Source organism: Lissotriton helveticus, chromosome 10, assembly GCF_964261635.1.
Source record: "Lissotriton helveticus chromosome 10, aLisHel1.1, whole genome shotgun sequence".
In the NCBI taxonomy this organism is placed as follows: Eukaryota; Metazoa; Chordata; class Amphibia; order Caudata; family Salamandridae; genus Lissotriton; species Lissotriton helveticus.
The window spans coordinates 127,533,537-127,561,520 of NC_136071.1; the positions used below are offsets into that span (position 1 = coordinate 127,533,537).

The 27,984-nt window shown below is 43.8% G+C and overlaps 1 protein-coding gene across 12 annotated transcripts in view; it reads left to right on the forward strand.

Moving 5' to 3' along the window:
* Window positions 1-27,984, forward strand: part of SUN1 (Sad1 and UNC84 domain containing 1) — a 422,747-nt gene that overhangs the window by 197,612 nt on the left and 197,151 nt on the right. For all 12 annotated transcript variants that reach the window (XM_078664915.1, XM_078664910.1, XM_078664909.1 and 9 more), the window contains 3 exons: window positions 2,428-2,624; window positions 26,323-26,349; window positions 26,442-26,633. In XM_078664915.1, the coding sequence (XP_078521041.1) occupies window positions 2,428-2,624; window positions 26,323-26,349; window positions 26,442-26,633 (416 nt within the window). The remainder of the gene's footprint in view (window positions 1-2,427; window positions 2,625-26,322; window positions 26,350-26,441; window positions 26,634-27,984) is intronic.

Consider the following 27,984-nt stretch of genomic DNA (forward strand, 5'->3'; position numbering starts at 1 on the left):
ATTGGCTCCCTTATGAAGCAAGGATACATCAAAAAATTGCTTGCATGACTCCTAAAGCCTTTCACTACAACACCCCACTATACCTCACACAAAAACTTGTACTCTCTGGTGGCTTTCAGTCCTCCAGAAGATTCCAAAATCATAAAACGAAAACGGATGATCGAGCCTTCTTGGGTATCGCCCCGAGTATCTGGAACTCCCTTCTTCCGGAAGTCAGGACGATCCCTTCTACTCATTTCAAAAAGGAAGTTAAAGAGCTTCTGATGAACATATTTTTGCCCTAGAATCCCCTTGCCTTGTATGCACTCAAAGACTCTTCCTCTCTGTCTTTTACCTGTCTTTTATTGTATTTGATTGGATGCACTTTTGTACTCCTTGTATTCTCAGTTTTCCCCCAGCTCCGCCTTATGACTTTGTAACATGCTTTGTTTAGTCTTGTTCCTTTATTCTCCATGCCTTAGACTGTTTATGATTATATATGCCATGCTGACATAGTTTCCCTGCCCTGGCACTTCTGATCACCCTGTTTGATTTTTAGGTCTCCTCTCTTTTTCGCGCACCTGTAAAGCACTCTGATACCCTCATGGGTCTTGTACGCGGTATATAAAACTTAAAAAATAACATAAATATGTAGGATTTATACTGTATTAATCTGAATGAAGATTAGTAACTTCCTTGGGTTATGAAAGTCTGAAGCTCTTATTCAAGTAATCTTTTACTTGGAGAGTGTATAACATCCCTTTCATATTCAGAACCATTGGCTTGTAAGGTTCATATTAACTGTGGCTCAGTAGATCTTTGAAACGGCCCCTTTTGTTAATTCTGAACTCTAAACTACAGTCGAGTGAACATGTAGGTATTTAAGAGATTTCTTCTGTGCACGTTCAAGTTCCATTTACAGGGTATAGAACCGCTTCAAACATCGATTCTGACTATTTTCTCCCAGTTTCGAAGTGCCAGTAATGTCACAGACACTTTTTTCAGTTGCAAGCCTCATCAGTTGGTCCGTGGGGCTCATTACTTTCACCACAGGCAAAAATCTTCTTTGTTAGGACTCATTCAACATAATGATAGCGAGAATTGAACTGTATCTAAAATATCCTCTTTTGCACTGAGATTTATTTTTTTGTAAACTGATTTTCAAATCTTTTATAAAATGTCTTTAGAAATCAGGAACTAATTTTACATGTGTTTTTTCCCCCAAGCCTTAATACAGTAACTCTGAGGTCCATTATGCCATTGATGGTTTCCTGTTTGAATATTTTTTAATACCTAAGGAAGTCACATGCATTTGGATGTTGATTCAAAATATTCATATCCAGTCGCAAGAATATGAAATGTATCCTCAAAATCTCACTGAACATATCTTAAACGTTCAGATTGTCCCCAGATCCGTCGCTGCTTTTAATCCTTCTAGACGCTACTTCAATATTAAAGTAGTGCTCTGACCCACAGCCCCATATCCTAAATTCAATTAGCCTGCTCAGCAATCGCCTCAAGCAATGCTTTTTTTTTTCTTGGCTACCACTCTAGTAGGTGTTGGTTCTCATCCACCCAGCCCTGGGACCACCTACAGCATTCATTGATCCCATGGAAGTTCACCTGCATTACTAAATAACTTTATCGGCCATTCCACTTCCATCCCCTTAATTTCATCCCAGATGGTATAGGCTTCTGTGGGTCTCAATGGTAATTCGTCACTGGAGGAGGACTGCAGCTTTTTTCTCAAATTTAGTAGCGGATGCGTTGGAGAAAATGCTAGATGAAATTCTTGCCTTTATTCTCTTAAAGATTTTTTCTGAGGCGAACTCCTGAATATTCTCAGCTTTACTTTCTCCCCAATTCTGTTTTAGTAAGGCCCCTACATTATCCATTGACATGCAGAATGTCCCCAGGAGTGACTTCGAGACTTGTGTGCTGCTTTTTTTGCACAGCATCTTATGTTGAAACTTGATTTGGGCTTTATTTGGTCTTCTGACATTGCTACCTTGTTAGTCTGGTATTGCGTGTTGCAAATAGAAGAGATTAATAGTAAGAATATGAAAGTTAACTTCATGATGAAGCTGTTCATTTGTGCTGGGTCCTTCCTCTTGGATCTGAGGACCTGGAGTTAATCAGCGTAGGATTGGGTGAACACACTGGTGATCATTGATCAGTTTTTGTTTTTTTGTTTGTTGAACACGATTTTAGATATGGTTAGGTTTATTCCAGTTTTGATTCCTTATGCCACTGCAAGTTTTGTGGAGCATTTTATGTGTGCAATTGAAATTCATGAACCAAGTCACTTTTTCCCTTTCCTTCCTTTTAGTATGCTGCGTTTCATTGTTATTTTTAGAATGTGAGATTTAGTGTACCAGTTCTTTGATTTTAGAGGGGACTTGGGGATTTTTTAGAAGGATATTTAATTGCACCTTTTTTGTTCTTTAGAACTACAAAGCAAAGTCGAAGTATCAACAAACAGTCCGCTGTTGCAATACATCACACTCCACGGAAAAGTGCATCAATCACATCCATGTCCATTGGACACAGTAGTTTTAACAGCCACATCAGTGACACGTCGATAGTATCTACTGTACTGGATGAGACATTGATCAGTGAGCAGACTGAAGTGGACCATTTATGGGGTAAGCAGTGCATACTCTATTGTAAGGCTGCTTTGATGTGTGATTACTCTTTTGTAGTATTACAGTGTAACATTTGTAGCTTTCTTGCTTCTCTCTACTTTTGAGTGCCAGTATTTGATGACTTGTTAATCGTTGTACAGCATCTGCTTATTCTTATGCTGGTTTGTTTTACTACACCATATACTCCAGTATTTCAACTTCTGGTTTGGCTCGTCACAGCGTACTACAGCTAAAACATGTAATTTTCATTACTTCTTACCTCCCCGTTCTTTCACTCCCTCACTTGTAGAATCATAGCTGCCAGATTGCTCCTCTCATTTGTCAAATACTTACTATAAATCCACATTCTGATATGGCTTTGATAGCCAGTGCACAGTCATTGTTTGCATCCATACAAAGAATCTCATTGAGCAGAGTGGTTTTATGACCAAGCCTGACCAAACTGTGCTTCAGCTGTTATTAATGACAGGCCAGTTTTTGCTGACAGTGCGATAAAGGGGCATGTTTGCACTATATTTATTTGGCCTGCAGCAGAATGACATTGTTGGAACTGTAATGTTGCTGGGTGCCCAAACTGCATGTACCAGTGATCCTATTTTTTATTTTTGGTAAACGCACACACTAATCCTGTGTGCTCACTTTGAACCAGGGCCTGACTTTGACGATAAGTTGTGGACCTTATCCTGAATCTGGAGGGGCGCAACCTTATAGTGACAGAGAACTACCATCCCTGTCGCAGGTTTCATGTGTGCCACATGGTGCTGGCAGCCTACCGTAGTTGATGAATTCTAGTGTAGGCCTTTTTACCTGCGAGACCTGAATGCATGCTTGCAGGCTCATTCATTTAAAATTCCACTACTGCCGAGGATACTGGAATCCTGAATGCCGGCATCCCATGCATTTTACATGTGCTTGTGCATTGATTGATAGCATGCCCTGCACAAGTGATAGAGGTCTGCGGGTTCCATTTTAGGAAGCCCACAGCCTAGACGAGAAGACCAGATTGAAGAGAGGTTGCTTTCCCCAAACGTGTGTTTTGCTGGCATCTCCTAGAGGGGGAAACATCAGATGCTGTAGTGATAAATAGGAGGCAGACTTTATTTAGAAGTTCCAGGGCCCTTTCTGATACATTTGGATGTAAATGACGTAACTGAAGCTGCTGTTTGGTAGGTGGCATGGTGCTTCAGGCTGAGGCCTGCATTACCTTTTGTTAGCGCAAGGAGTCCTTTGAAGGGGCACAGATTCTGGTCTCTCTTCCTGATCTCTTTGAGGAGGAGTTGTAAATACTGGAGTGCATCCTGCTATATATTTCTGTGCTGGGCTCTCCACCTGGAGTATGTCCTGCTGGGCTGAGCAGCATTGCAGACAAAGGCTAACTCCGGAAGGTGACTCGGCCAGGACACAAAAAGAAAATTGACCCAAACCGGTTTTAAGGAAGCAGACCTGGAAAAAACATCCTCCGTGTATGAAACCGGTATAAAGATGGCAGTCCAGCGCCCATCTGTGTTAGTTGTTATGGCCTCTCTTACTGAAAATGGGGGTACTCAACGAAGTATACTCGGGGACTACTAAACAGTCAAGGATTGGTGTCCCTGACGGGCAACTCCCCAGAGACAAGGGAACTTCACCTATAGTCCATTATGAAGGAGGAATTACTGTAGTGTCCTGGGTGCCCAGACATCTCCCCTCTGAGCAGTGTAAGCAAGAGCCAACCCTGCAGGAGTTGCATATCGTCGAAGGGATGCTGTAGTTGACCCAGGCATAGGGTCTGTCTGACAAACTGCCTAAGCAAGGGTGCCACAGAAAATCACTGTACTGCCAGACCTGGCAGTGTGATATTCATCACATATCTCCATTGTAGCTACCAAAGCACCTGGAGCAGTGTGCTTGAGTGGTAGGCCTGATGAAGCCATGATAAGCATCTGCTGATGCAGCACATGAGTCACAAGTTGAGTGGATGACCGGGACACTGCCAAAGTGTGCCATTGGGTCAGGACCAGTACGAAAGTCCAAGTGACCTAAAGGGTGTCACTGGGGTACCTCATAAAGAATCTAGGTTGTCGCAGTGAGGATCTGTGTGCCAAACATTTCACCTGTCATCTGTTTCGCTGTAGAATAATCACTTGCGGGCGTGTGGCCGTTGTGCTCAAGAAGCACCAAGTACTCGCCCAGAGTGTTGAAGAGAGCTGTGCCATGAGTCTGGTACCCATAGGAGTGTCTGAGTGAGCTGTGCTCTAAAGCAGTCGCCAGGAAGAGGGCCACTGTTGGAAGCCTCTGCTCCTTAACTGAAATCCATGGGCATACTGCGTGGTGAGCTTACTGGAAGACTGCTGTGCTGCCTGAAATACTCCTGCTACTGGTAGGAGGGGGGGGGGAGACCAAAAGAAGAAGGGGACCCACAGATGGACTGTTGTTGGGGTGATTGACTTAGTCGGTAGAGGCACCTAAAAGCAAAGATATCTGCACTTGTGAATCGGGAATTTGTGCACTATTGAACGTGTAGTGGAATTCTGTGTTTACTGTGTAATAAAGTACTTGTCTTTTCAACAAAGAGAATCCTTGGGTTGGACATTTATCTTATTGAGGTGCTGGGGGTTGATATTGATGCTTTAGTACCCCCACATTAACCTCCTGAGAAGCCTGTCACTGCTCGCTCTGCTACCACAGTCAGCTGTGACCTGGTATAAAGGATCACAGTTTCACCCTTGATACTAGGTGAGCGGGTTTTGGGAGGAGGGTAGGTCTGGCTGGGAATTCCAGCGGTGGTCACGATTTGGCAGAGAAGTGCAAAATTCAGTGAATAACTGGCAAAAGTTGTATTGACACTCAAGCAGCTGGGAATTCTCTGTATCCGCAAGGGAAGGTCGACCTGACTGCCTCCAAATATCCAGTCACCTGAAATCAAGTGTATACAATCATCTTCTGGACCCAGTCCATGCTAGCATCTTACCAAAATTGTACTTCTTTGAAAGATTAAGGTAAACTATTGTCTGTTTGTGGGGCTTTTTGCTTATTTTAATCCCTTGGGCTAACAAGCATTTTTTTTTGTACTAAAGTCCACTTCTCAGTTGGCCCACTCCTTTCTCAAATTTCCTTACCAACTGTTTTCCCATTTGGCTGGCTTCCAGAACCAACTGACACTGAATACATCCACAGTAAAATGGCTCCTGCACCTCCCCGCAGTCTTGGTGAGTGTACCAACAAGAACCTGACCACATTCTGCCTCGACCCACCAGAACTATTAGAGGCTGGAAACCTTATTTGTGTCTGACTTGGAAGCAGTTCAGGGTTTGCATAATGTTCCCCATGACACTGTTCTGTTTCCCCGCTCACTCTTCTGATGGTTGGCTACACCTGGGTTGCCAAAATGTTGGTGGCAAGCTGGATCTAGCCCCTGAGACTGAGCAAGACACTCTACCAGGGTCACCAGTGAAAGAGTGCCACATTAGTTGTGTGACAGGAAGCGGAAATGCTCGGTTTACAGTTGCCTACTATTGAAACCAACGTATAGTTGTTAACTGAAATCTTTCAATCAGGTCCAACTTCTTCTAAGCCACATTTGTTGTTCAGCGAGGATGTAAAGGGCACTTATATGGCCATTTGGTCCAAGTAGTTCTCATGCCTTCCTGTCAGTCGACCTGTTTGGACTCAGCACATGCCAGCACCCCCCAGTGATGCTGATGTAATTACAAGACATAATATGCCTGAAATCTTGGTGGTACAGGTACAAGTCTCTCCTAATGTCTGATCCTCCGAATAGAGAGTCTAAATGTATTAATAAGTTCGGAAAGAGCACAATCCTTGGTCAGTTTGGTCCTGGAATTCGGTTTGCATTCAGTGCTGTTATACCATGTTTTATGGGATGTGGCCAGCAAAATCTTGATTGCCGTCCCAAAAGGCTGCAAATCCATGCTGGCTCAAACCATACATAATGGGCAGGATGTGATGAAGTATGCAATGCATGCTGGTTTGATATCCACGTACTGTGTGGGCGTAAAGATTGGCACAATGTGTTGCTCAGAAGGCAGACCTGCATGCGATCCACTATGTTATCCTCGGATGTCCAACTGGCGCTTATAAACATGCCCTTTGATAGCTTTAGATTGTTTAGGGAGACGGCTGAATGGGTGCTTGAAGGATTTGACAGTTGAGCCAAAGCGTGATCCTCTGGACTTTTGTCTCTTAACAACCAGTTCCTCCAACAGTACAGTAAGTTTAGGGGCTATTTCTGGGGGAGATTTGTGTACAATGCAAGCCTTCCCAGCATGTGAAGCAGCAGCAAACCGACTCCTTTGGGGACAGAAGTCATGGGGGTGGCCGAATCTGTTTTCACCAATAGAGATTACTCTTCTCTACCTCTTCTGCTGCAGCAGCTGCCAAGGTGCTTTAAGTTGCTTTCACAAGTACAGGCGTAACTTATAGGAAGCAGGATACATCATTACTTCCTTGACTGGAGAATCATTATGCTGGGTCTTTCCGCTCATTCAAAGGGGCTAAACACCGCCTTTCATTTCCTCCTCACCCCGTAATCTCCCCTTGTCGGAGAGACCATCAGCTGACCATTCTGCAGTCTTGCTGCAAGATGTAGCCTACTGCCCAAAGGTGCCATTGTGCGGGGACCAGTTTAGGAGGGAGAGAAAAGGATGCTATTTTTGCTTTCTCGTACCAAAGGACAGATGCCCTATGCCAGACCTCCACACACTAAATGCCTTTTTGTTGAAAGACAAATTAAAGATGCTCACCCTGTCCCAGATTCTTTCTGCTTTGGACCCAGAAGACTTGTCCAAGGACAGTCCAAACCTGTATTTTCATCTACCCATGCGAAAGCCAGACGTTATCTGCGGTTCCTGGTGGTCTTCAACACTTCCAATTTTCTGTGCTCCCCTTCGGCCTTATCTTAGCTCCTCGGGTGTTCATGAACGTGATGGAGGTGATCACTGGCAACCATTTGGAGCTTGTAAATACATGTGTTTCAGTACCTCATCTGTAGATCATATCCTGACGGTAATTGAACTCATGACATATTTAGAGCTTACCCTCAATGAGCCAAAGCCCATCTGTGCCACACACACAGGATTCCCCTCATTGGAGCTTTCCTGATTACAGTGAAATTCAAGGACTTTCTACCTCAGCATTGAATCTTGGAAATTCAGGTTACGATTCAGATGATTCAGACTCCGTCCTGGGTCTCAGTGATGACTGCGGTGAGGCCCCTTGGACTCATAATCACGAACATCCACCTCATCCTGAGTGCATAGATGGTCCCAGCAGTGGAAACTCGGGTTCCAAAGTGCCCTGCATCAGGTTGTTCATCCATCTCCATCCTGATCTCTGTGGATCTTCACACCCTAATTAGATCTGCTTGCTATTGGTTAGCTCTTAGTGTCAACTCTATTGGTCACACTGCAGTTTCGTCTAGAAGAGTCACTAGGTGACACATTCTGACTGCGAAGGTACACCGGTCTCCTGTACGTGTTCCCGCCCCTGTCGCCTACTTGGAGATTTGAGAAAAGTCGGGACATATCACACCAAAGTCATACTAATATCGTCTGACTGCCCCAGGAGAGTATGCTGTATAGAGCTCCAGAGTGGAGTAGTTGCCCTCTGATTCAGCTCCCACTTCAGGATGATGTCTGCCTCAGCAAAAGGAGGGTTTTGCACCAGAGTCTGCAAGCCATTCACCTTTGTGACTGGTGATTGAACTTCAACAGTTAAATGCATTTGTTCTGCCAGCTGCAGTAGTTGGTTATCCTTGCAGCTCCATGAGATTCAATAAAGTTCATTTATGCTGGCTACTGGGAGAAGTCTTTTTTCTGGCGAGGTGCTAGTCATTCGGACCCTTTGCAGGCCAGATTTTAAGATGTGCTGTTTTTTTATTTCTCATTGACCCAGCAAGGCCATTCAATGGGCAGAGTTAAGGGTTCTATGTTTGCCCTTTCAGCTGTTCTGTGTTTACCTGATCAACCATGTGTATTTAAATCACTTGTTGTGATGTTTTACCATAGGTTTGACTTGCATTTTTCTTCCGAATCCATTGGGCATGCCGCAGTGGCACTTGAACTTACTGCTGACTTTTCTTTAGTGCGTGCCTTTTGAGCCAGTGTACTGCTGCACGCTGTGACTGGCACTCTTCCTGATTTCCATCACCTCTGTATCCCTCCTGAGATCTGCAAGCACTCCTCGCGCAACTGCCCTATATCTTCACATTTCTGGACAAGTTTGTGCTGATGACCCAGGCACCTTTCTTGCTTAAAGGTGTGCTGACTTTCTACATTTGCCAATACATCACTCCACCACCATGTTTAGCTTCTTTAGAAGAGAAGGGGAAAAAGTTGCAGAAAAAAGACCTTGTCAAGACGGTTAGTCATCTGCATTAAAATCTATTGGGCATTTGCTAAGGGTCAACCCCCTGAAGCAATGCAGACACATTCTACCAGGTTTAAGTCTGCTACCGTCGTATTAGCAAGAGAGGTTCAGATGCTTGACATCTGCATGGCTGTGACTTGGGTGTCTGTACACACATTTACAAAACACTACTGCCCTGACACCCAGAGCCAAAAAAAAGGGCCATTTTGCCTGCTTAGACCTGCAATACTTTCTGGCTTGAGTTCACTTCCCATACCCTTCATCTTTCGAAGGTATTGCTATCATATCTGCTGTGAAGTTGAGGCATCTTCAGTTAGAGATATTTATCAGAAGGACAAGTTACTCACCTTCGGAAGCGCTATTTCTGGTGAATACTCTAACCACAGATTTCTCACTGACCTCCCCCTCTGTGGAGTGGAAACCGGAACATCATATTAAGGTTCGAAGTTAGGATTTTGGCACACTGTCACCTGCAACTTGTTCTACGTACTCTGTGTCTGAGGGCATGGAAGAAACAAGATTATGAAACTGAATTGATTGGTACAGAGGAGGCATTTATATGAAGCTCCACTCTGTCATTTCTGGGGCTGAATGAAGTTGCTGTGGAGCCACATGAAACTGCTTATAGGCACACAGCATCCTTACTGTGAACATTCTCTGGTTCTAGTCTGGTGTCTGGGGCTATTCTGAAGTTGAGAAATCCGCGGTCAGATAGTGAAACACTAGAAAAGACTTGTTTACTAGGACAACATTGTGGAGGGTAGTCTTTACTACTGAGCCTCACAAACCAACAGAATCCTACTAAATGTATATTCTTATCACCTAAGAACAAAGCGGCGTGAGGAACTAGCAAAATGCCTAACGTATTAATTTCCTTCTTGAAGCATATTGTAAAATGTAAATGTTTTTTGTACTTGTATAGCGCACAGCTACCCGGACCGGGTCTCCCGGCACTTGTACTCATACCGCTAAGGAACCCTTCCTGGCTTTTCCCTGTGACATGTCCACTCCTGGGCATCCCCAAGGTGAAGCCAGGCATTCCAGCTCTGTTGAAGCCGTTGTGGAGATTAAGCAAGCTATTGCCCAGAGTTGCAGCGTGGGACCCATGATTAGAATAGGCACCGAGGCGAGAAATCAGGTCCGAGTAATTAAGAGCTCAAGAACCTGCCGAGGCGGGAATTGAACCCTGTTCCCGGGCCAGACCTCTGCATCAGGGTCTGCCGCTCTAACCATTGAGCCACACTTCTCCACTATTCGAGACTGATAGAATGCCTAAGAATTTTGTGTCTGCCCCCACTTTGCTCTTTCTCTCAGTGTACACTTCTTATTAACTTATTTGTGGTTAGAATACCATGGTTTAAGACCACTTCATGATTTTCACTTTACTATTTCTAGTTTTGCTTCCTGCATGGAGTGGGACTGGAACTATCTGTGATGCATCCTCTAACTACAGCTCTGTTTCATGCCAAATGCAGTGTCCTCGTTGCTTGTTTATATTTATTATCTTTAATATTGTGTGCAGGGTCATATTTTATTGCCTAAAATCACTTTAAAAGATTTAAGAGTATATTGTGGAGTTTTCTCTCGGCAATATCTCAAAGATTGTGCACTTGAGGAGCCTTGCAGCTGGACTCTGATGCCTCTGTTTATCAACACAAAGGGTTACCAGAAGGCATCCCTTGTAAAGTGTGCGCTCCTTGCTACATCAATAGAAAGAAAGTGATGGCTTCTGTGGCTAGAGACTTGGACTGAGAGGGGTTGTTTGGCAACATAATTTGTAGGTGTGTGCCACTTTAGAGATACTGGCCATTAGAGTACGAAATGTGTGGAACTTCCTTGGTGATTATGTTCAGTTCTTTTGGAGTTGGTCTACAGGTGGTAATGTTCAGTCTTCTCTGCTTTTGCTATGGCCCTTTATAGTGGATTGTGGGTATGCAGTAAAGATTTATCTTTATTGTACATAGGACCCATATTAACTACACCTGATCCGTGGAGTATTTCTCACATCCCCTCTCGTTGGCAGCTAGTGCGGTTTAGGTTATAAATGTACCCCTTCAAATCTAAGGTACCCTAAAATCTTGAATGAACTTGATGCGTTTCTCATGTGTAACCGATACCTAAACTGTGTGAAAATGTTGATGAAAACAGCTGTTCAACTTAAAACCCCATCTAACTGTATTGAATTGTTTTTGCTGCATATAGGACAGTTGGTCAGTTACCAGGAGGTGACTCTTCAGAGTCTGTCGGCCTTGATCCCTGACTAAAGCAGTGGATCACTATATATCTATTGTAACCAATGTCTACACTATGCAAAGTGGGTACAATACTTTAGGGAAGCAAGTTGCCTCGTAATGTGCCTTGATGCTAGAATGTGATGCCATTCTAATGCAGCAGATCCACAACCCCTTCATTATCCCCTGTTCAAGTTATTGTAATATTTGCTACTCAACTATGCTCATGCCAAGACAGTCCTTATGAATTTATCTCAACACGGTCATCCTGTTATGTCCATTTGTGTTTAGGTCTGGTGGTACAGGTCCAGACACTCAGGAAGTACCGCTCACAAAACATTTCACTTTGAACCGTGAAAAATAAACTAGCAATCATTTGCTTGGTCCACTGCCTGATTTTCGGTCCTTGAGAACTAGGGATATCCGTTTTAAGTCACACACTGGAGACTTCCTTCAAGGCGCATGCAACCATGAAAAGGAAATGGCCAAATGAAGCCATCAGCATCCTGGTTTTATATTCTTAATGCATCATGGATTCTTAATGTCTCATATTCTTAACACAGTGCAAATTTGACGGCATTAGACCAACTTGCCAGAAATAGAGTATCTTCTCATGATCATTTGGAACCTGTTTGATTCCACAGTTTTTTGTGTACATTCATTCGCATAATTCTTTCTAACAACAAATCAATGCTTTTTTAATTAGCGAGGCACTGCGCTAACTCTCTACCCACCTCATGTACTAGAAATCATAGTGAATATTAAGTGTGGCTTTCAGTTGCCAATGTTTGGATTTTAAATCAACTTGACCACAAACAAAATGTTTCCCACCATTTGTTTCTCTTTAGACTTATGAAAGATCTGCTTCTTCCTAGATGTAGGTTTTAACTTTATGACCTTCTCTAAAGCTAAACCACATCTGTCAGGTGCTAATATCCAGTTTGCTACAAGTATCATCAAAAGTCTGTCACTTCAGGAGCATCCAGTCCTCTATATGAATCGTTCTGGGTTTATACTTTGGATTTTGGTTTGGGAATGATTCTCTTGAGGTAACAAATTCTGCATCCTGGGCTGGGTTGGATGGAGGGAGGCTGCAGCTGCAAGTTCCACTAGAAAAATCCTTGGATTTTGATGAAGTTGACTTTGGGCTACATTTTCCTTTTCTCAGTTAATTGGTTAAAAAAAGTGTTTTAAGGGATTTTCAGGTGTGCCACACAGCTGGACACTTCTACATAGATCTGTTTGTACTCCACAACTTCAGTATGCTATTGCCTGAAGAGTTGCCTACTCTGCGATGCTAACCTACGGGCTTTGTATTCCCTACCTGACAGCTTGAGGACCTTTTGGGCTTTGCAGGACGGCTTTGTCTTCCTCCCGCCGCCGCATCAGCCATCTCAACGCGGCCGCTGTGTGAAGGGAGTCTTGAACTACGTATCCCGGCTTCCCCTGCTGGGACTGACGTTACCACCATCGCGCCAGGTGGCGCATAAAAAAGGCGTAGCCCCGGTGGAGCGGGCGACGCTAACCTACGGGCTTTGTATTCCCTACCTGACAGCTTGAGGACCTTTTGGGCTTTGCAGGACGGCTTTGTCTCCCTCCCGCCGCCGCATCAGCCATCTCACCGCGGCCGCTGTGTGGAGGGAGTCTTGAACTACGTATCCCGGCTTCCCCTGCTGGGACTGACGTTACCACCATCGCGCCAGGCGGCGCATAAAAAAGGCGTAGCCCCGGTGGAGCGGGCGACGCTAACCTACGGGCTTTGTGTTCCCTACCTGACAGCTTGAGGACCTTTTGGGCTTTGCAGGACGGCTTTGTCACCCTCCCGCCGCCGCATCAGCCATCTCACCGCGGCAGCTGTGTGGAGGGATTCTTGAACTACGTATCCCGGCTTCCCCTGCTGGGACTGATGTTACCACCATCGCGCCAGGCGGCGCATAAAAAAGGCGTAGCCCCCGCTTCGCGGGACGCCGGGCGAAGCCCGGGCAAAGGGCGGGCCCTCTGTAGCCCTCTGTAGCCCTCAGGAGCCGAAGGGGGCCGGGCTGGGCCTATACTCTGTCACCGAAATACCAAGGTTTCTTATCAAAGTTCAATTTATTTTTGTTTCAAACTTGTAAATGCTTCAATCCTTTGAAAAGCGTACATTCAAAACAGTAGTTCCATGCGTGCATAATATTAGTCTTATGTCGCAATGTGCAAGTTTCAACGTTTTATACATCCACCCAATGCATTTCGGGTCAGTAAACCATGACCCTTCGTCAGGGGTCTGAAAACAATGGGTAAAACGGGACCAAATTAGTTACTCAGACCACATATATGTTGTGCTAAACATGAGTAAATCGTGCTCAAGGCCAGAACGTGCTGTCAGTGACTCCTAAAAAGATGCCATAGGTATTGCGGGTAAATATTTTTTCAAGGGCATCCAAGTAACATCGTCACCTGCCACATGGGATAGTGATTTTAAACCTCCCAGCACATTTTGCGTACCGTTTTCGCACAAAACAATTGAAGCTTTTGAAAGGTCTGTATTATCTGAAGTCCAAAAAATTCCTTTCAACAAACCTAAGAAAAGCAATTTAACATTGAAAGAATGGAACACTCTAAAAAACTTGAGTCACGACAAGAGCCTCACCTTTCAGAAAGCTGATAAGGGCGGTGCACTTATAGTAATGGATACAGACTATTACATAAAGAGCGTCAACGACCATGTCAATAATCAAGACATTTATTTACTTCTTGAGGGAGATCCTACGCGAGAGTATCAAGAAATCCTACGACAAATACTGGATCATGCACTTCTAATGAACTGGATCAGTCAAAAAACGCATTCATTTTTCATCATGAAGCATCCCAGACGACCGCAACTGTACATGCTGCCAAAAACCCATAAGGATCCCATCAATCCTCCCTTCAGACCCATAGTCTCAGCTTGTGTTTCCATCTCAGAACCGATTGGAAAGTTTGACACATTTTTGCAACCTATCGTACAGAAGAGCGCCACATATATCAAGGATACCACAACATTCCTTAATCTGTTGAGAACTTTATCACTACAGCAAGATGTCACCTACTGGTTATGTACAATAGATGTAATTGCGCTATATACATCCATCCCTCATAACGAGGGCATCGAAGCTTTGGAATGGAGCTTACTTAACAGTGATCTAGAAGAATTTCAAAAGGTCTTGATTTTGGAATTAATGCAATTCGCATTATACCACAGCTATTTTGAGTGGCAAGGACAATTCTTTTCTCAATACAATGGCACCTCAATGGGCTTTGGAGGGGCACCTTCATATGCCAACATCTTTATGCACAAATTCGAGACTGATCATGTTTTACATAATCAAGCATGGACCGAAGGACTAATAATGTTCAAACGTTACATAGACGACATTTTCGTCATATGGCAAGGGTCCAAAGAACACCTGGAGATGAACATTGCGACATTAAACACCCACAATGAACGCATCAAGTTTACGCATAACATTGAAAAGGAATCCATCGCATTTTTGGATGTACAAGTGATGTTAGGTAAAAACACCATCAGCACGAAAGTTTTCTAAAAAAAAACAGACCGAAACGCAAGTCTTTTATTTCAAAGCTTTCATCCAGAATCTCTGAAGAAACATTTGCCCACATCCCAATATATCAGACTGAAAAGAATCGCCACCAATGATGATGATCTTCAAACATCACTTAAAGAGCAAACAGTCAAGTACCAACTTAGAGGTTATCCGAAAGACATTTTAGAAACTTCGCTCAACAAAATTGACAAAATTCACAGAGACACTTTATTACAAGAGAGAGAAACAATTCCCGGGAAGAAGACAGTATGCGTGATGAAATACTCTACTGAATCGAGTAAAATTAAACGCATCATCAATAAACACTGGCATTTAATACAATCGGAACCTGATTTAAAAGATTTATACAGTGACAGAGTAACATTCGCATTTCAAAGATCAAAGAACTTGAAAGAATTATTGAATACACGCAAAGAAAAGAATCCGAATTGGAGAGGGATGTTAAAATGTCTTAATTGCACTCACTGCAACAATGTGATGACAGGTAAAATCTTCACTCATCCTACCAAAGGCTATCCCATTGAATTGCACCATACCAGCACTTGTGATACTTCAAATTGTATTTACGCATCAAGTGCCCTTGTGGCAAAATATATGTAGGACAAACAGAACGTAAAATAAAAATACGTATCACGGAACATAAGAGCAATATCCGTCTTGCGAATGTGAAATCCACCTTAGCATGTCATTGGAAAGAAGCTGGCCATCAGATAGCTCAATTAAGATTCACTGTTCTCGAGACCATCCCACAACGCCAAGACATGGATCCTCTGAAACAAAGATTAAGAGCGGAATTCTACTGGATTAAGAAACTGAATTCGATTCATCCAGTCGGGATGAATGATCGTGTAGAACACCATTGCTTTTTATGATTTTTTTCCTGATCACAGCATTTGACTTTTGAACCACACTGTTCCCCATAATACAGCATATTTATATTTCTTCAACCACAGTGATCCGCAATAATTTGAATTTATTGTTGTCATTCGCAACTATTTGAATTTGTTAAGTCCGATGTTCGTGTGTTTACGCAGTATCCCCTTACATGGCACTCACAGCAGGCCGTTTGTATGTCTTCAACATTTCCTTATTTTGAAGCACCGACACTCATATCACGTGGTGGGCACTACACTTTGTTCACGTCCGTTCATTGGCTATACTCTTCTTATCACGTGACCGTAAGCACGCTTATCACAACCGTTTTCATTGTATCGTGTAAATTTCATTGAGTTCTCTGAGATGCGGCCACATCGGAACCTCTCGTAAGCGCTGCTTTATTTAATTTTTGCTTTATTTAATTTTCGCTATTTGCACATATTCTTTCTATACCACAATTTTCGGTATATTGGGATTTTTAAGGTTTACGCATAGCTGCTTCTATTTTTATCACGATTTTCGGAGTATTGGTATTTCAAGGTTTACGTACCGTATTTTCGATCTTCACACATACAGCACTAGTTTTAAACCTTTCGGTGCACTCTTCATTATATATACCCGCAATACCTATGGCATCTTTTTAGGAGTCACTGACAGCACTTTCTGGCCTTGAGCACGATTTACTCATGTTTAGCACAACATATATGTGGTCTGAGTAACTAATTTTGTCCTGTTTTACCCATTGTTTTCAGACCCCTGACGAAGGGTCATGGTTTACTGACCCGAAATGCATTGGGTGGATGTATAAAACATTGAAACTTGAACATTGCGACATAAGACTAATATTATGCACGCATGGAACTACTGTTATGAATGTACGCTTTTCAAAGGATTGAAGCATTTACAAGTTTGAAACAAAAATAAATTGAACTTTGATAAAAAACCTTGGTGTTTCGTTGTCTACCGAGCGCACAGTCCAGAGGTTAGGTGATCCTACCCTCAACACTTGACATTTTCGTTTAAGGCATGTCAGACTGCGTGCGACGACTATAGCGCCTTCCTGATTTTGTTAAAGACTCAGTTAAATTCACTTCATTAAAGTGAGTGCACAGGGATAATACATCTTCCTATACTCTGTCACCTCATCCAGGATAGACTGTGTTGTACGATAGTAAGTTAATATCTTTCACTGTGTGATCAGAGGTTTGTCAGAATAACTGGTCGTCCTCCTATTAGCCTGAAATCATTTCTACGCTCAGGTGTGTTTAATTCTGCTGTAGATAGAAATTGCCACGCACTATGAGCTCGAGCAGCACGAAAGGATTATTGCCATCGGCAAGTGGCGCTAATAAAGGTACATTGGACAACTACGTAATTAGGATTACTTCCGACACCGAAAGGGAAAGCATACTCGCAGAGCGACGGGCTGAGCGACGACGCTCAGTCGAATCGATCAAAAATAGACGCTCTTCCCTTGGTCGGTCACAGCTAGACATCTCATTACACACTAGCTGTCCCGCTGGCAATGAGGACCTTGATATAACAAATAACAGCATTCCAATCCTCTTGCGAGATATAACTTCTACTCCTGACACGGTGAATGTACTGCATAGAATAGTCTCATCTTCTCCTTGCAACTCGTTACCAGAAATAGAGGTTATACCTGATACGCTCCTACCAGTAGTACAGGTTATGGAAAAAAAGTCTAAAAATTCAAAGCTACCTCGAGTACAAGGTTCACCGCCAAGAAAAAGAAGGAAAAGGGGGACTGAATTACAGAGAAAAAAGATTAGCCACACTGACTTTGGTAAATCTTCCAAAGGCCCCTCACCAAATACAGCCACAACACCAGCCCCAGTAACTTTACCACAATGTCCGATATCAGAAACATCCGGAATGGACCTAATGGGAACTATGGAACAATTAATTAGATCCTTGACATTGCCGTTAATAGAGAGACTGAAAAGAATAGAACATCGGCTTGGAACTTTAGAGCAGGCACTAGCTATAAACACAGGGTTAATTAAGAACATTGCGATGCCTGTACTGGCAATTCCATCCACCGTATCATCTTTAAATGTTACTGCCCAAAAAAACAAAAAACTAATGAACAAACAAATTTAAACCCCCCAAGGACAGTAACTTACAAGCCAATACACCAAATTCGCACAAAACACTGCTAGAGAGGCCCAGATGGGAGAGAAATTACCAGACTCAGGAACCACACGGAATAAGCAGGGTAGAAAAAGTCCAGTTAGGACTATAAAGCCTAAGGGGTGTCAAGTGGAACAGCCACCGGAAGCGGTTCCGTTGGTGGTGGTCCTTACGGGAGTCCCAACACTAGAGGATGGTAAGAGGGAAAACTATTCCCAGTTAAAAAATAAAGCTATGCACTGGCTTAGGCTGAACCGTCCACTTCCTCCAAATATAAACGCCGAGATATTACATGTTCGCCGTCTTCCTTGGCTTGGAAGCAGAATAAAGGATAAAGAGGGAGACCTAATCGTCATCAACTTTAGAGATCACAGAGCAGTTAGTTATATCCTAAACTGGTATCCAGAAAATGGTAACAATTCCATCACAGCTTGTGAACTGACCTACTTTTATCCTAGATCTTTATTGGTTCCTACAGCCAACCCCAGGGCTAAAATTCACTCTCAGGCTAATCATCTTATACCTCTCAAAAACCGTTATGCGGCTCTTTCGGGTCTGGAGGGAGTAGATTGACTTCACCACAAGATCATATTAAAGGACACTGTCGACAGAATGCCAGACGTGTCCTTTAAAAATATAGAGTCAAATTCTATCCTTAATTCCCTTGAGCCCCAGTTAATACACACACAGCCCCAGGTTATACTCACTGATTCGGTGGCTAGAACTACTGGGCCTAATCAACCCCTTTCCTGCACAGGACTCAAATTTTACACCAGCTATTACAAGCAAAGAGAGGGGTATCAAGCCTTCTATTTTGGCTTTATTTTGGAACATAGCAGGGCAACGTTCAAAGGTAACAATTGAAGAGTGGATGGCCTTTATCCCTAACTTTGATGTTATAGCGCTTCAGGAGACATGGTTATTTGACGCAATACACATAGAAGGGTTTAAAACCTACTTTTCATCAGCCCAACCGTCGACCTCGGGCAGAGCTAAGGGAGGTCTAACCATCTATGTCTCTAACCTCCTGAAAGCAATGGAAGTAGTTACTATAAAATTAGAGCCTAATTTCCAGATTCTTGGATTAACTCTAAATAATAGGGACAAGTTCCTTATAGTGAACTATTATAACAATCTCCTGTAGAAAGAGGCAGTAAACCTGGTATCCTCGATCCGCTCTATCCTTTTATCATACACAAGGAAGTCTACCAAAGAAGAAGTAATAATTTGGGGGGGGACTTCAATTTGGGACCTTGCCTAGCTGGTAACAATAACATCTGCGGTATCCTCGATGAAAGGGATAATCCAATCTCTCACTTTAGACATTCCATTCTCGGAAGCCATCTAAACGAAACCCTGTTTGAGTTAGATCTGGTCCAAGCAAATAACCTGGAAAATGAGGTGTCATCATTGGCCCCTACATTCCACGGACAAGGTCACCTAACAACAATAGATTACATTTTGGTTTCAAACGGGGAGAGCATAAAGGAAACCTCATTTTCTAGACATACAATCGCGCTGAGTGACCACTATCCACTCAGCATTTCTTTTCCATTATCTTATAATCCAAAAAGTAATCTTGGTTCTATTCTAGATCAAAATAATTTGATGCTGAATAGATTAAACGGATATGCGCTGAAATGGGGGAATGTCGATTCCACTGCAACAACAAAGGCAGTGATAACAGGGGCTCTCCCTTCTATCATGAAATGTCTCGACCATGACACGTCAGAAGAGGAACTTATCTCTAATTTTGGCATGATCATTAAAACCATAAACGAAGCCCTGTGGATAGAAATTAAACCCAAACCCAAACAGAAGAAGGGATGGTTTAATCATGAATGTACGACTGCTTACCTAAATTTAAAATCTGTATTAAGGAAAGCGGTCAGGATTCCACTCGCAATCAGAACTCTCAGGAAAAAATATAATAATGCCTTAAAGAACAGGAAAAAAGAGTTAAAGACCTACCTTTGGGCCCAACTCCATGAAAGCTGTGCTCATAAAAACTCTGCCGCTTTCTGGCAAGTGGTCAAGTCTCCTTTTCTAGCTAATAACATCGACCACCCAAAATTAGACGTAGCAATAGAGGAAAAGGACTGGGTCCATCACTTTTCTAAGATCTTTATGGCCACCTCAGAGGATTCTATCTCTCACGACTATAACCCCCAGAATTCCACTTTCAGTGATAGATCTGAGGGCCCTTTCCCCATTGACCTTCAGTTCTCCCTGAAGCAAGTGGACCTGGCCCTGCGTGCAAGTTAAAGTGGTAAGGCACCGGGCCAAGATGGCGTCCCGATTGATCTTTTTAAAGCACAGATGGACATTTGGACTCCTCTTTTAACTAGAGTATTAAATGCAACATGCAACATAGGCCTACTGGATTCATGGTCCAAATCCATACTAGTACCAATCTTTAAAAAGGGGGACAGGGGGTCGGTAACCTGCTATCGCCCAATCTCACTCTTGGACTCGCTGGGAAAGGTGGCGCGTCGACTTATTCTTGAGCAACTGCAGGACTGGGTGGACGATGGCAGGATTATCTCAGATCTCCAGTATGGGATTCGTCAAGGGTTGGGGACCATTGAGCAGGCTTTAAATTTGTCACTTTTAATAGACAAGTATGTGCACATTAAAAGAGGTGATTTGTATATGGTTTACGTGGACCTTTCGTCCGCATTCGATTGTGTCTCCCACTCAAAACTTTGGACCTTATTGGGGGGACATGGGAGCACCATCGAATCTGCTCAAATTTCTGAGGAAACTCTATTCCAATGCCACAGCCAGGGTTCGCTACGGGGTGGGGGGAGAGCTGACGGGGGAATTTGCAGTGGAAAAAGGGGTTAGGCAAGGTTGTGTCCTGGCTCCCTTGCTCTTCACTTTATATACCAACGGTTTGGAGAAGGCCATGATCAGGGGATGCCAGGACCTACCAATGGTAAACAATCGGCCAATACCTGCGCTGCTCTACGCAGATGATGCCGTCATGTTATGTTATGTTAAAGAATTTTTTATAGCGCGGATAACACCTGAAGGTTTCTTGGCGCTTGTGCTGAGGGAACAAAGAAAAGAGAAAAAGTGAGGGTCAAGACTAATTGTAGGCCTCAGTGAACAGAAAAGTTTTAAGGAGGGATCTAAACCTAGTGTAAGGGAGGGACAGCCTTAGAGAGAGGGGGAGGGCGTTCCAAAAGGAAGGAGCTAAGAAAGAGAACCTAAGACCACCGTGTTTCTTCCTTTTGAATCTAGGGACTGATAGTAAAGCCAATTGAGACGAGCGAAGGTTGCGTGAAGGGACATATGGGTGAAGGAGGGAGGAAATAAAAGAGGGGCCTCCACCTGCAAGGGATTTGAAAATTATGCAGCCCAGTTTAAACTTGCAGCGTGCGGTGACCGGGAGCCAATGAAGACTTTTTAAAAGAGGGCGAACATGTTGATATCTCGGTTGGCGGAAAATGAGAAGGGCGGCCAGATTTTGAATCTGCTGGAGTCTCTTGGCTTGGTAGTCAGGGATGCCTACGTAAAGCGCGTTTGCATAGTCAAGTCTTGAAATAACTAGCGCTAACAACACCAAGATGAGGGCCTCTGTAGTGAGGAGGCGGGAGATCTTTCGTATCTTCCTGAGCTGGAAGTGACTAGAGGACACTACCGCGCTGATCTGAAGTTTCATTGAGAGGTCACTACTAATGATAACCCCCAGACTTTTAGCTGAGTTCACTGGACAAGGGGGGCTTCCCAGATTAGCCGGCCAGAAAGAGGGTTGCCAAGGGTTGGAGGGACCCCCGACAAGAACCAACTCGGTCTTGTCGGGGTTGAGCTTAAGATGGTTAGAGCTCATCCAGTCACTAATGAAACAAAGGGTGGTTGAAAGGTGGAAATAGATTCATCCGATGTGTCGATGGTAAAGACCAGTTGAATGTCATCCGCGTAATTGAACGCGGTGACATTCAACCTACGGAGAGAGCGAATCAAGGGGGCCAGATATAAATTAAAAAGGAGTGGGGACAAAGAGGTGCCCTGCGGGACACCGCAAGTCAGCCCGACCTGGTCTGCTGAGAACTGGGACAGTCTGACTGCTTGTTGGCGGTCAGACAGGAAAGAGCGGATCCAGTCCAGAGCGGTGCCATGGATGCCGGCCTCTCCGACACGTGGTCGACCGTGTCAAAGGCGGCCGACAGATCCAGAAGTACCAGGGCCTGACAGATGTTAGCGTCGGCCCCTCTGCGTAATTCCTCCATGACAGAGAGTATAACTGCCTCTGTGGAGTGCGCAGGTCTGAACCCGGCTTGCTGGGAGTCCAAAAAACAAGATTCCTCGATAAAAGAGCCAAGGATATGAGTAACATGTGACTCCAAAACCTTGCTGAGGAAAGGGAGGAGGGATATGGGGCGAAAGTTGCTCATGATGGAGGGGTCTGCCGAGGGTTTCTTTAAGATGGCCACTACCTCTGCCTGCTTAAAAGAGCGAGGGACCTCACCCATGGCAAGAGAGTTGTTCAAGAGGGCCAGGGGGAGTTCAGGGCAGACAGTGAAGGCTTCACGGAGAACGGTAGGGGGACAGCAGTCGCTGGGTGAACCAGAGGAGACTTTGTGTAGGAGGGCAAGAAAGCCTTCAGTCGGAATGAGAGGGATCTGGGTTAGAGTGTGAGAGTCTGGTAGGGGGCAGGGAGCGACAGATTGAAAGGGGGCAAGCGTGGCTTGAGCAGGGATACTGTTTTTGATCTTAACTATTTTATCGATGAAAAATTGGTTAAGGGAGTCACAGAGCGACTGGGAGGGGAGAGGTGCAATAGTAACTCTTTCCGGGTTGGATAGCTCCTCAACTATTGAGAAGATGTCCTTGGATTTGTTACCTGAATCCAAAAATTTTTGGGAAAAATAAAGAGACTTGGCTGAGGATATGGCTAACTTATACTCTTTGAGCCGAGTGGAAAATGTCAATTTGGTGTCTGAAGAATAGCCCCGGCGCCAACGCCGTTCGGCCTGTCGGAGCCCGAGTTTCAGGGCTCTAAGGTCGTCAGTGAACCACCTTGGGCGTCATGGCGGCGCCTGGATCTAACCAGTTTTAGGGGTGCCACAGAGTTGGATGCCACAGTAAGCCAGCATGTCAAAGCCTGGGCTTGTGAATCAATAGGTCCAGTGCTGGGAGGGACAGATGTGCTAAGTAGGGTGGTGAATTTACTCAGGTCAGCCCTGTTCCAGTTGCGAGCGGAGAAGTTGGTTTCTAATACATGGATAACAGGGGAGGGCATGGCTAAAGTGAAAGTGATCATAGAATGGTCTGACCAAAGACAGGGAAGAACAAGAGGAGAAGAAATGTCCAGGCAAGAGGTCCAGACCTGGTCCAGGATGTGGCCTTTAATGTGGGTAGGTGAGAGTATGTGCTGGGTGCAGTTCAGGCCTAACATAAGGTCAGAAAAGGCAAACGAACAGGGGGTTTCATGAGCATCGGAAGGCCAATAATTAAAGTCACCTAGGACCAAGATGTTGGTGTTATTAATGGCGAGTTGGGAGATGAGGTCACCAAACTGGACCGAAAAGCAGGGCATAGGCTGGGGAGGACGATAAACCAGAACACATATAAGGGACGAGCCTGGCTGCTCCAACCTAAGCACCAAGCAGTCGGTCATAGGAATACTAGTAGTGACCATTGGGGAAAATCGAATCGGGTGCCTAATGATGGCTGCAACACCACCGCCTGATTTGCCCGAAGGGCGGTTTACATGAAGAATATAATAGCCCGGCAGGATTGCAGCCAGGATGTCGGGAGAAGAGTCTTCAGTGAGCCAGGTCTCGGTGAGAAATGAAATATCGGGTTGCTCGGACCCCAGAAGGTGGAAAATATCCAGCTGATGGCTGACCAGAGAGCGAGTGTTTAGATAAATCACTGATAATTTGGAGTTGCGAGCCCTAACAGATGGAGGGGAGCTAAGCCTGGAGGCCGGAACGGCCGGTCTAAAAGCGCCCGAGAGAGAAGTAATCTCAGGAAAGACTGTTCTAGCCGTGAGCAAACCCAATGAGGCAAGCCTGGATGAGGGCTCGGGGGGGGGGGGGGGGGGGAGCATAAGGTCGTGGAGATGAATAAGGGCAGAGCGGCTATATGTAAGAGAACGGGCAGAATGACATGCCACGTGCCCCGGTCGGCCGCGGACGGGCGCAGACGGGCTTAACTCTGGCACAACTCCGGCGCGCCTTCGTCGCGCCCGCTGCGCTCATCCGCTGCGCTGACACATGGGGACTGTTTAAATAGGGGAGGATCTCGGGGGGGGGGGGGTGTGGCGATGCTGTCACTCGCCTGACCAACCCAACCCAAGATGGCGCCCCCGGCCGCCGAGAGCCCGCCGAAACGACCAGCACCCAGCCGGCCGCCGGTGCTCCCTGGGAGTGAGAAGCAGGTGAGTGTCCTGTTGAGCTTTGAAAGTTCCAGGAAGTAGGTTAGGGCGAATAAGAATGTTCCCAAATTAAAAACGCGCCTCTGCTATTATTTCAGCAGAGCGCGAGTGAAGCGAAAGTACAATTGTCCAAATCACATTTAAAATCCTCCGCTGTTTCTTCAGCAACAGGCGTGGACCCCCTGCCACCGGGTCGCCAGCCTGTCATACTAGCTTGTACCCCCCTAGAACTCCAAAAAAGTCTGAACAGATACTCCACATTCATGGCAGGTCTTGACCTGAAAATGAACACCAGCAAAACATTTGTTATGAGGGCAGGTACCGCCCATAAACGAAGAATGAGGGATATCTATTTAGACAAGCAAAAATTAGAGTCCACACAAAATTATTCTTATCTGGGCATAACGATAGATCACAAACTATCCTGGAAACCGGCTGTAGAAATTAGAAAACTTCTTTTCATAAGAACTACTGCAGCTCTTGTTAACTTTTCGGGGAAGTTGGGTAAGAGAGCTCCCCTTGAAATTGTCAGGATTTATAATGCCAAATGTCTTTCTGTGGCCTTGTATGGGGCAGGGCTTTGGGGTTTTGTGCCCACAGATGAAATACAGACAGTGGAAAATTCCTTTCTGAGGTACCTCCTGGCGGTTCCTAGGAGTACAGGTACCTTGACCTGCCACACGGAGTTGTGTCTCCCATATGTAATGGATTTAGCGAAGGTTGAATCCATTTTATTATGGTGCAGAATTTGGACTTCGGATAAAGCTACTCACACCCAGTCCATCCTTTCCGATTGCCTAGCCTTGGATAATGCTTACAATTCTAGGTGGTTGTGTTACATTAAAAAGTTTTTGTGTGATCTGGGTTGGGAGAGATACTATTATGATCCCTCCCTAATTTGCGAAGTATCAAGAAAGGCATTAAAAGTGAAATGCCTAGCCCACCTTGAGGAACGGAGACTAACGAACGAGGCCATGAAACCAACTGTAGTTCATAGTCTGTTAACACAGACGGTAGCTACTATCCAACCCTACCTCACATTTAACTTAACATCACAAGCTATGAGAGCTATCTTTTGGTAAGGTTTAGGATGAATTTTTTCCATCGTCTGGTCACATTCCCCACCCGAAACAATTGGGCTAAAGATCTCCCGTTCTGTCCTTGTGATGACTCTTCTTCGCAATCCACCCTACACACCATCCTTTTTTGTAAATTTTACCATGATTTTAGGAAAAAGTGGTTAGTTCCATTGTTACGGAAAATTGGATGTAGACAATGTCGTCCAGCTTTTCTCTTCTTGCAGCTATTGGAGGGGGAGAAGATAGTTTACCTAATAGCGAACTTTCTCAAATGCATTGTTCGACATCGAATGAATCTACATTAAATATCCCACAAAAGTTAGCGTCATTTCATAATTTTTTTATAATTTTATAACTTATATTAACATAATAATAGACAAACTCTGTTCAGCTTTTCTTATAATTTCATAAAAATGTTTTAACTAAGTAATACCAAGATGTAATAGGAAAAGCTTTTTATGCCGATTTTAAAAGAAAAAAGAACTGTTTTCTATATACAATTGAGCTAAATACCTGTGAGGTTCGGTCTGCTATTTTTAATCTGTACATATTTTGACTTTTATCATAATCCAAGTTTGATGTAATTGATTGTTGTATGCTTTTTATGATTTATATTCTAAATCGAAATAAAGCTCAATTGATGATGACTACTCTGCATTAGGTGATCATCATTGTCTCTTAGTTTGAACCCAACTGATTCTGCATTTTCTCTCCCAAATATTGTATCTATCACAGTACAGTCCTAGCATAATGTTTTGACCTTGGATGTTGACTCTCCCATTCTGGTGACTTCAGAAAGTATCTTTGCAAAAGGAAACTATTGAAGGTACTGTAAGGGCTGCTTTTTTGTTGGGATCATTTAATAGAAGTCCCATACTATTTCATTTGGATATGATGATTATTTTGCAGTATCTACTGTTTGACAGGTGATGCAACTATTAGTTGTTTGCCATAATGTATGCACACATTGATAGAATGTTTAATGTCTGTAGTTAAGTGACAAGTGTTCTTGTTTTTTAGGTCTTGACGACGATGGAGATCTTAGAGGTACTGTAAACTAAATCTTTCTAATGATTCTTGGTTAGCTTAGTGTGCTGTAAGATCATGTACATTATTTTTTTCTTTCTTTAATAATACAGGTGGGGAGTCAACGTTGATTCAGACAAATGGTGGTCTCGCTACAGCAGAAACCCAGACCACTCTTCTAAATGGTTACACCTGCAATGACTGCAGCATGCTTTCTGAACGGAAGGATGTACTTACAGCTTATAGCACTCAAGCAGCAACATCTACAGTGTATTCTAGAGACAGGAGTCAGAAGCATAAATCCAGTAAGAGTTTTTTTTTTTTTTTTTTTGAGAAGCCAGTGTTCCCTTTTTCTGTTAGTTTAAATACAAAACATTAAACAATTATCACTTTGGAAAATAAGACAGACTTGTGCACATGAATCTTCATTCAATTATGTAGCCTGTTTAGAAGGGTTTGTAAAATCTTTTATGTGCACTGAACTAGAGTTGAGTTATTAAGAAAAGTGACCCTGCGTTTGTTCTTATTAAACTTGCCTTCTAAATGAACAATAAAATAATATAGTAGGAGATGGCGCAAATGAATGAGTAAAATGTAAGTTGCTGTGACCATGTTGTCCAACAGCTGGTCTAACTGCAAAGTTCTGCTTAGTGGTTTGCTTGTAGGCCATTAGGGCGAAGGGTGTGTTCTTTCCAAACCAAACCTAATTTTCTGAGGATGAGCTACTTCCATGGTTAAACCAATGAAGCCTAGACTCCTCCACCCTGAGAGAATGCTCAAGAATATTGACAAGGTGGCTTCTTGAGCAGCAGCCACCACAGTGTCTAAGTGAGATCAGTCCATCCATTTGTCTGGTACATAGATGTAGTTGGAATTGTTTAGCAATACAAGCCCATGTCTCTTGTGCTACCCATACCCCAGGCTACAGACCTTGGAGCATACCAGCCTATTACAACTGCATCATCAGAACATTGATTTTGTTAAATGTTACAAATTTGTATTCAGTGCAGTATTCATTAAGCCATTTCATTTAAAGTTAACTGGGAATAGGCATGTCTTTTTTTTAGCCCCGACCAGTAAACGCTTCCCTTTCCAAGCAAAGGATTTTCTTGAAATATTGATAGGCTTCACTCATGATTTAGGTAGCTATATTCAATATATGTTAGCAACTTCAATTTAGTATTTTGGGCTCTGCCTTTCTTCTACTGTATGATCTATTAGCAAGAACGGCTTAGATGCCAAACTACCAGTAAAAAAAAAATGTAAACTTTAAGTTGTGTGTATTGTATAGTGCTATATCAGCCGTGAGGGTATTGTGGCAGTGAACAGGTGTGTGTGCGCCTAACTCCGCTCAGGTTAGATTGGTAATTTGAAACGTCAGGTCTTCAGCTTCTTGATAAATTCAAGTAGAGCGGAGGAGGCTCTGATATGGCATGTAAGGTTGTTTCACACTTTAGGAGTAATGAAAGAAAACACCCATCCTCCTGATCTGGTTCTATGTATGCGTGGGATGTGTGCAAGAAGGAGTACAGCAGAGGTGTCTGGTTGGTTGGTGGAGTTAGATGTGGCTGCTCAGGTAGGTTCGGCCAAAGTTGTTATTTAGAAAAGTGCATTGAATGTGTGTGAGAGAGGAGCTTGAATGGAGTACATTTGTAT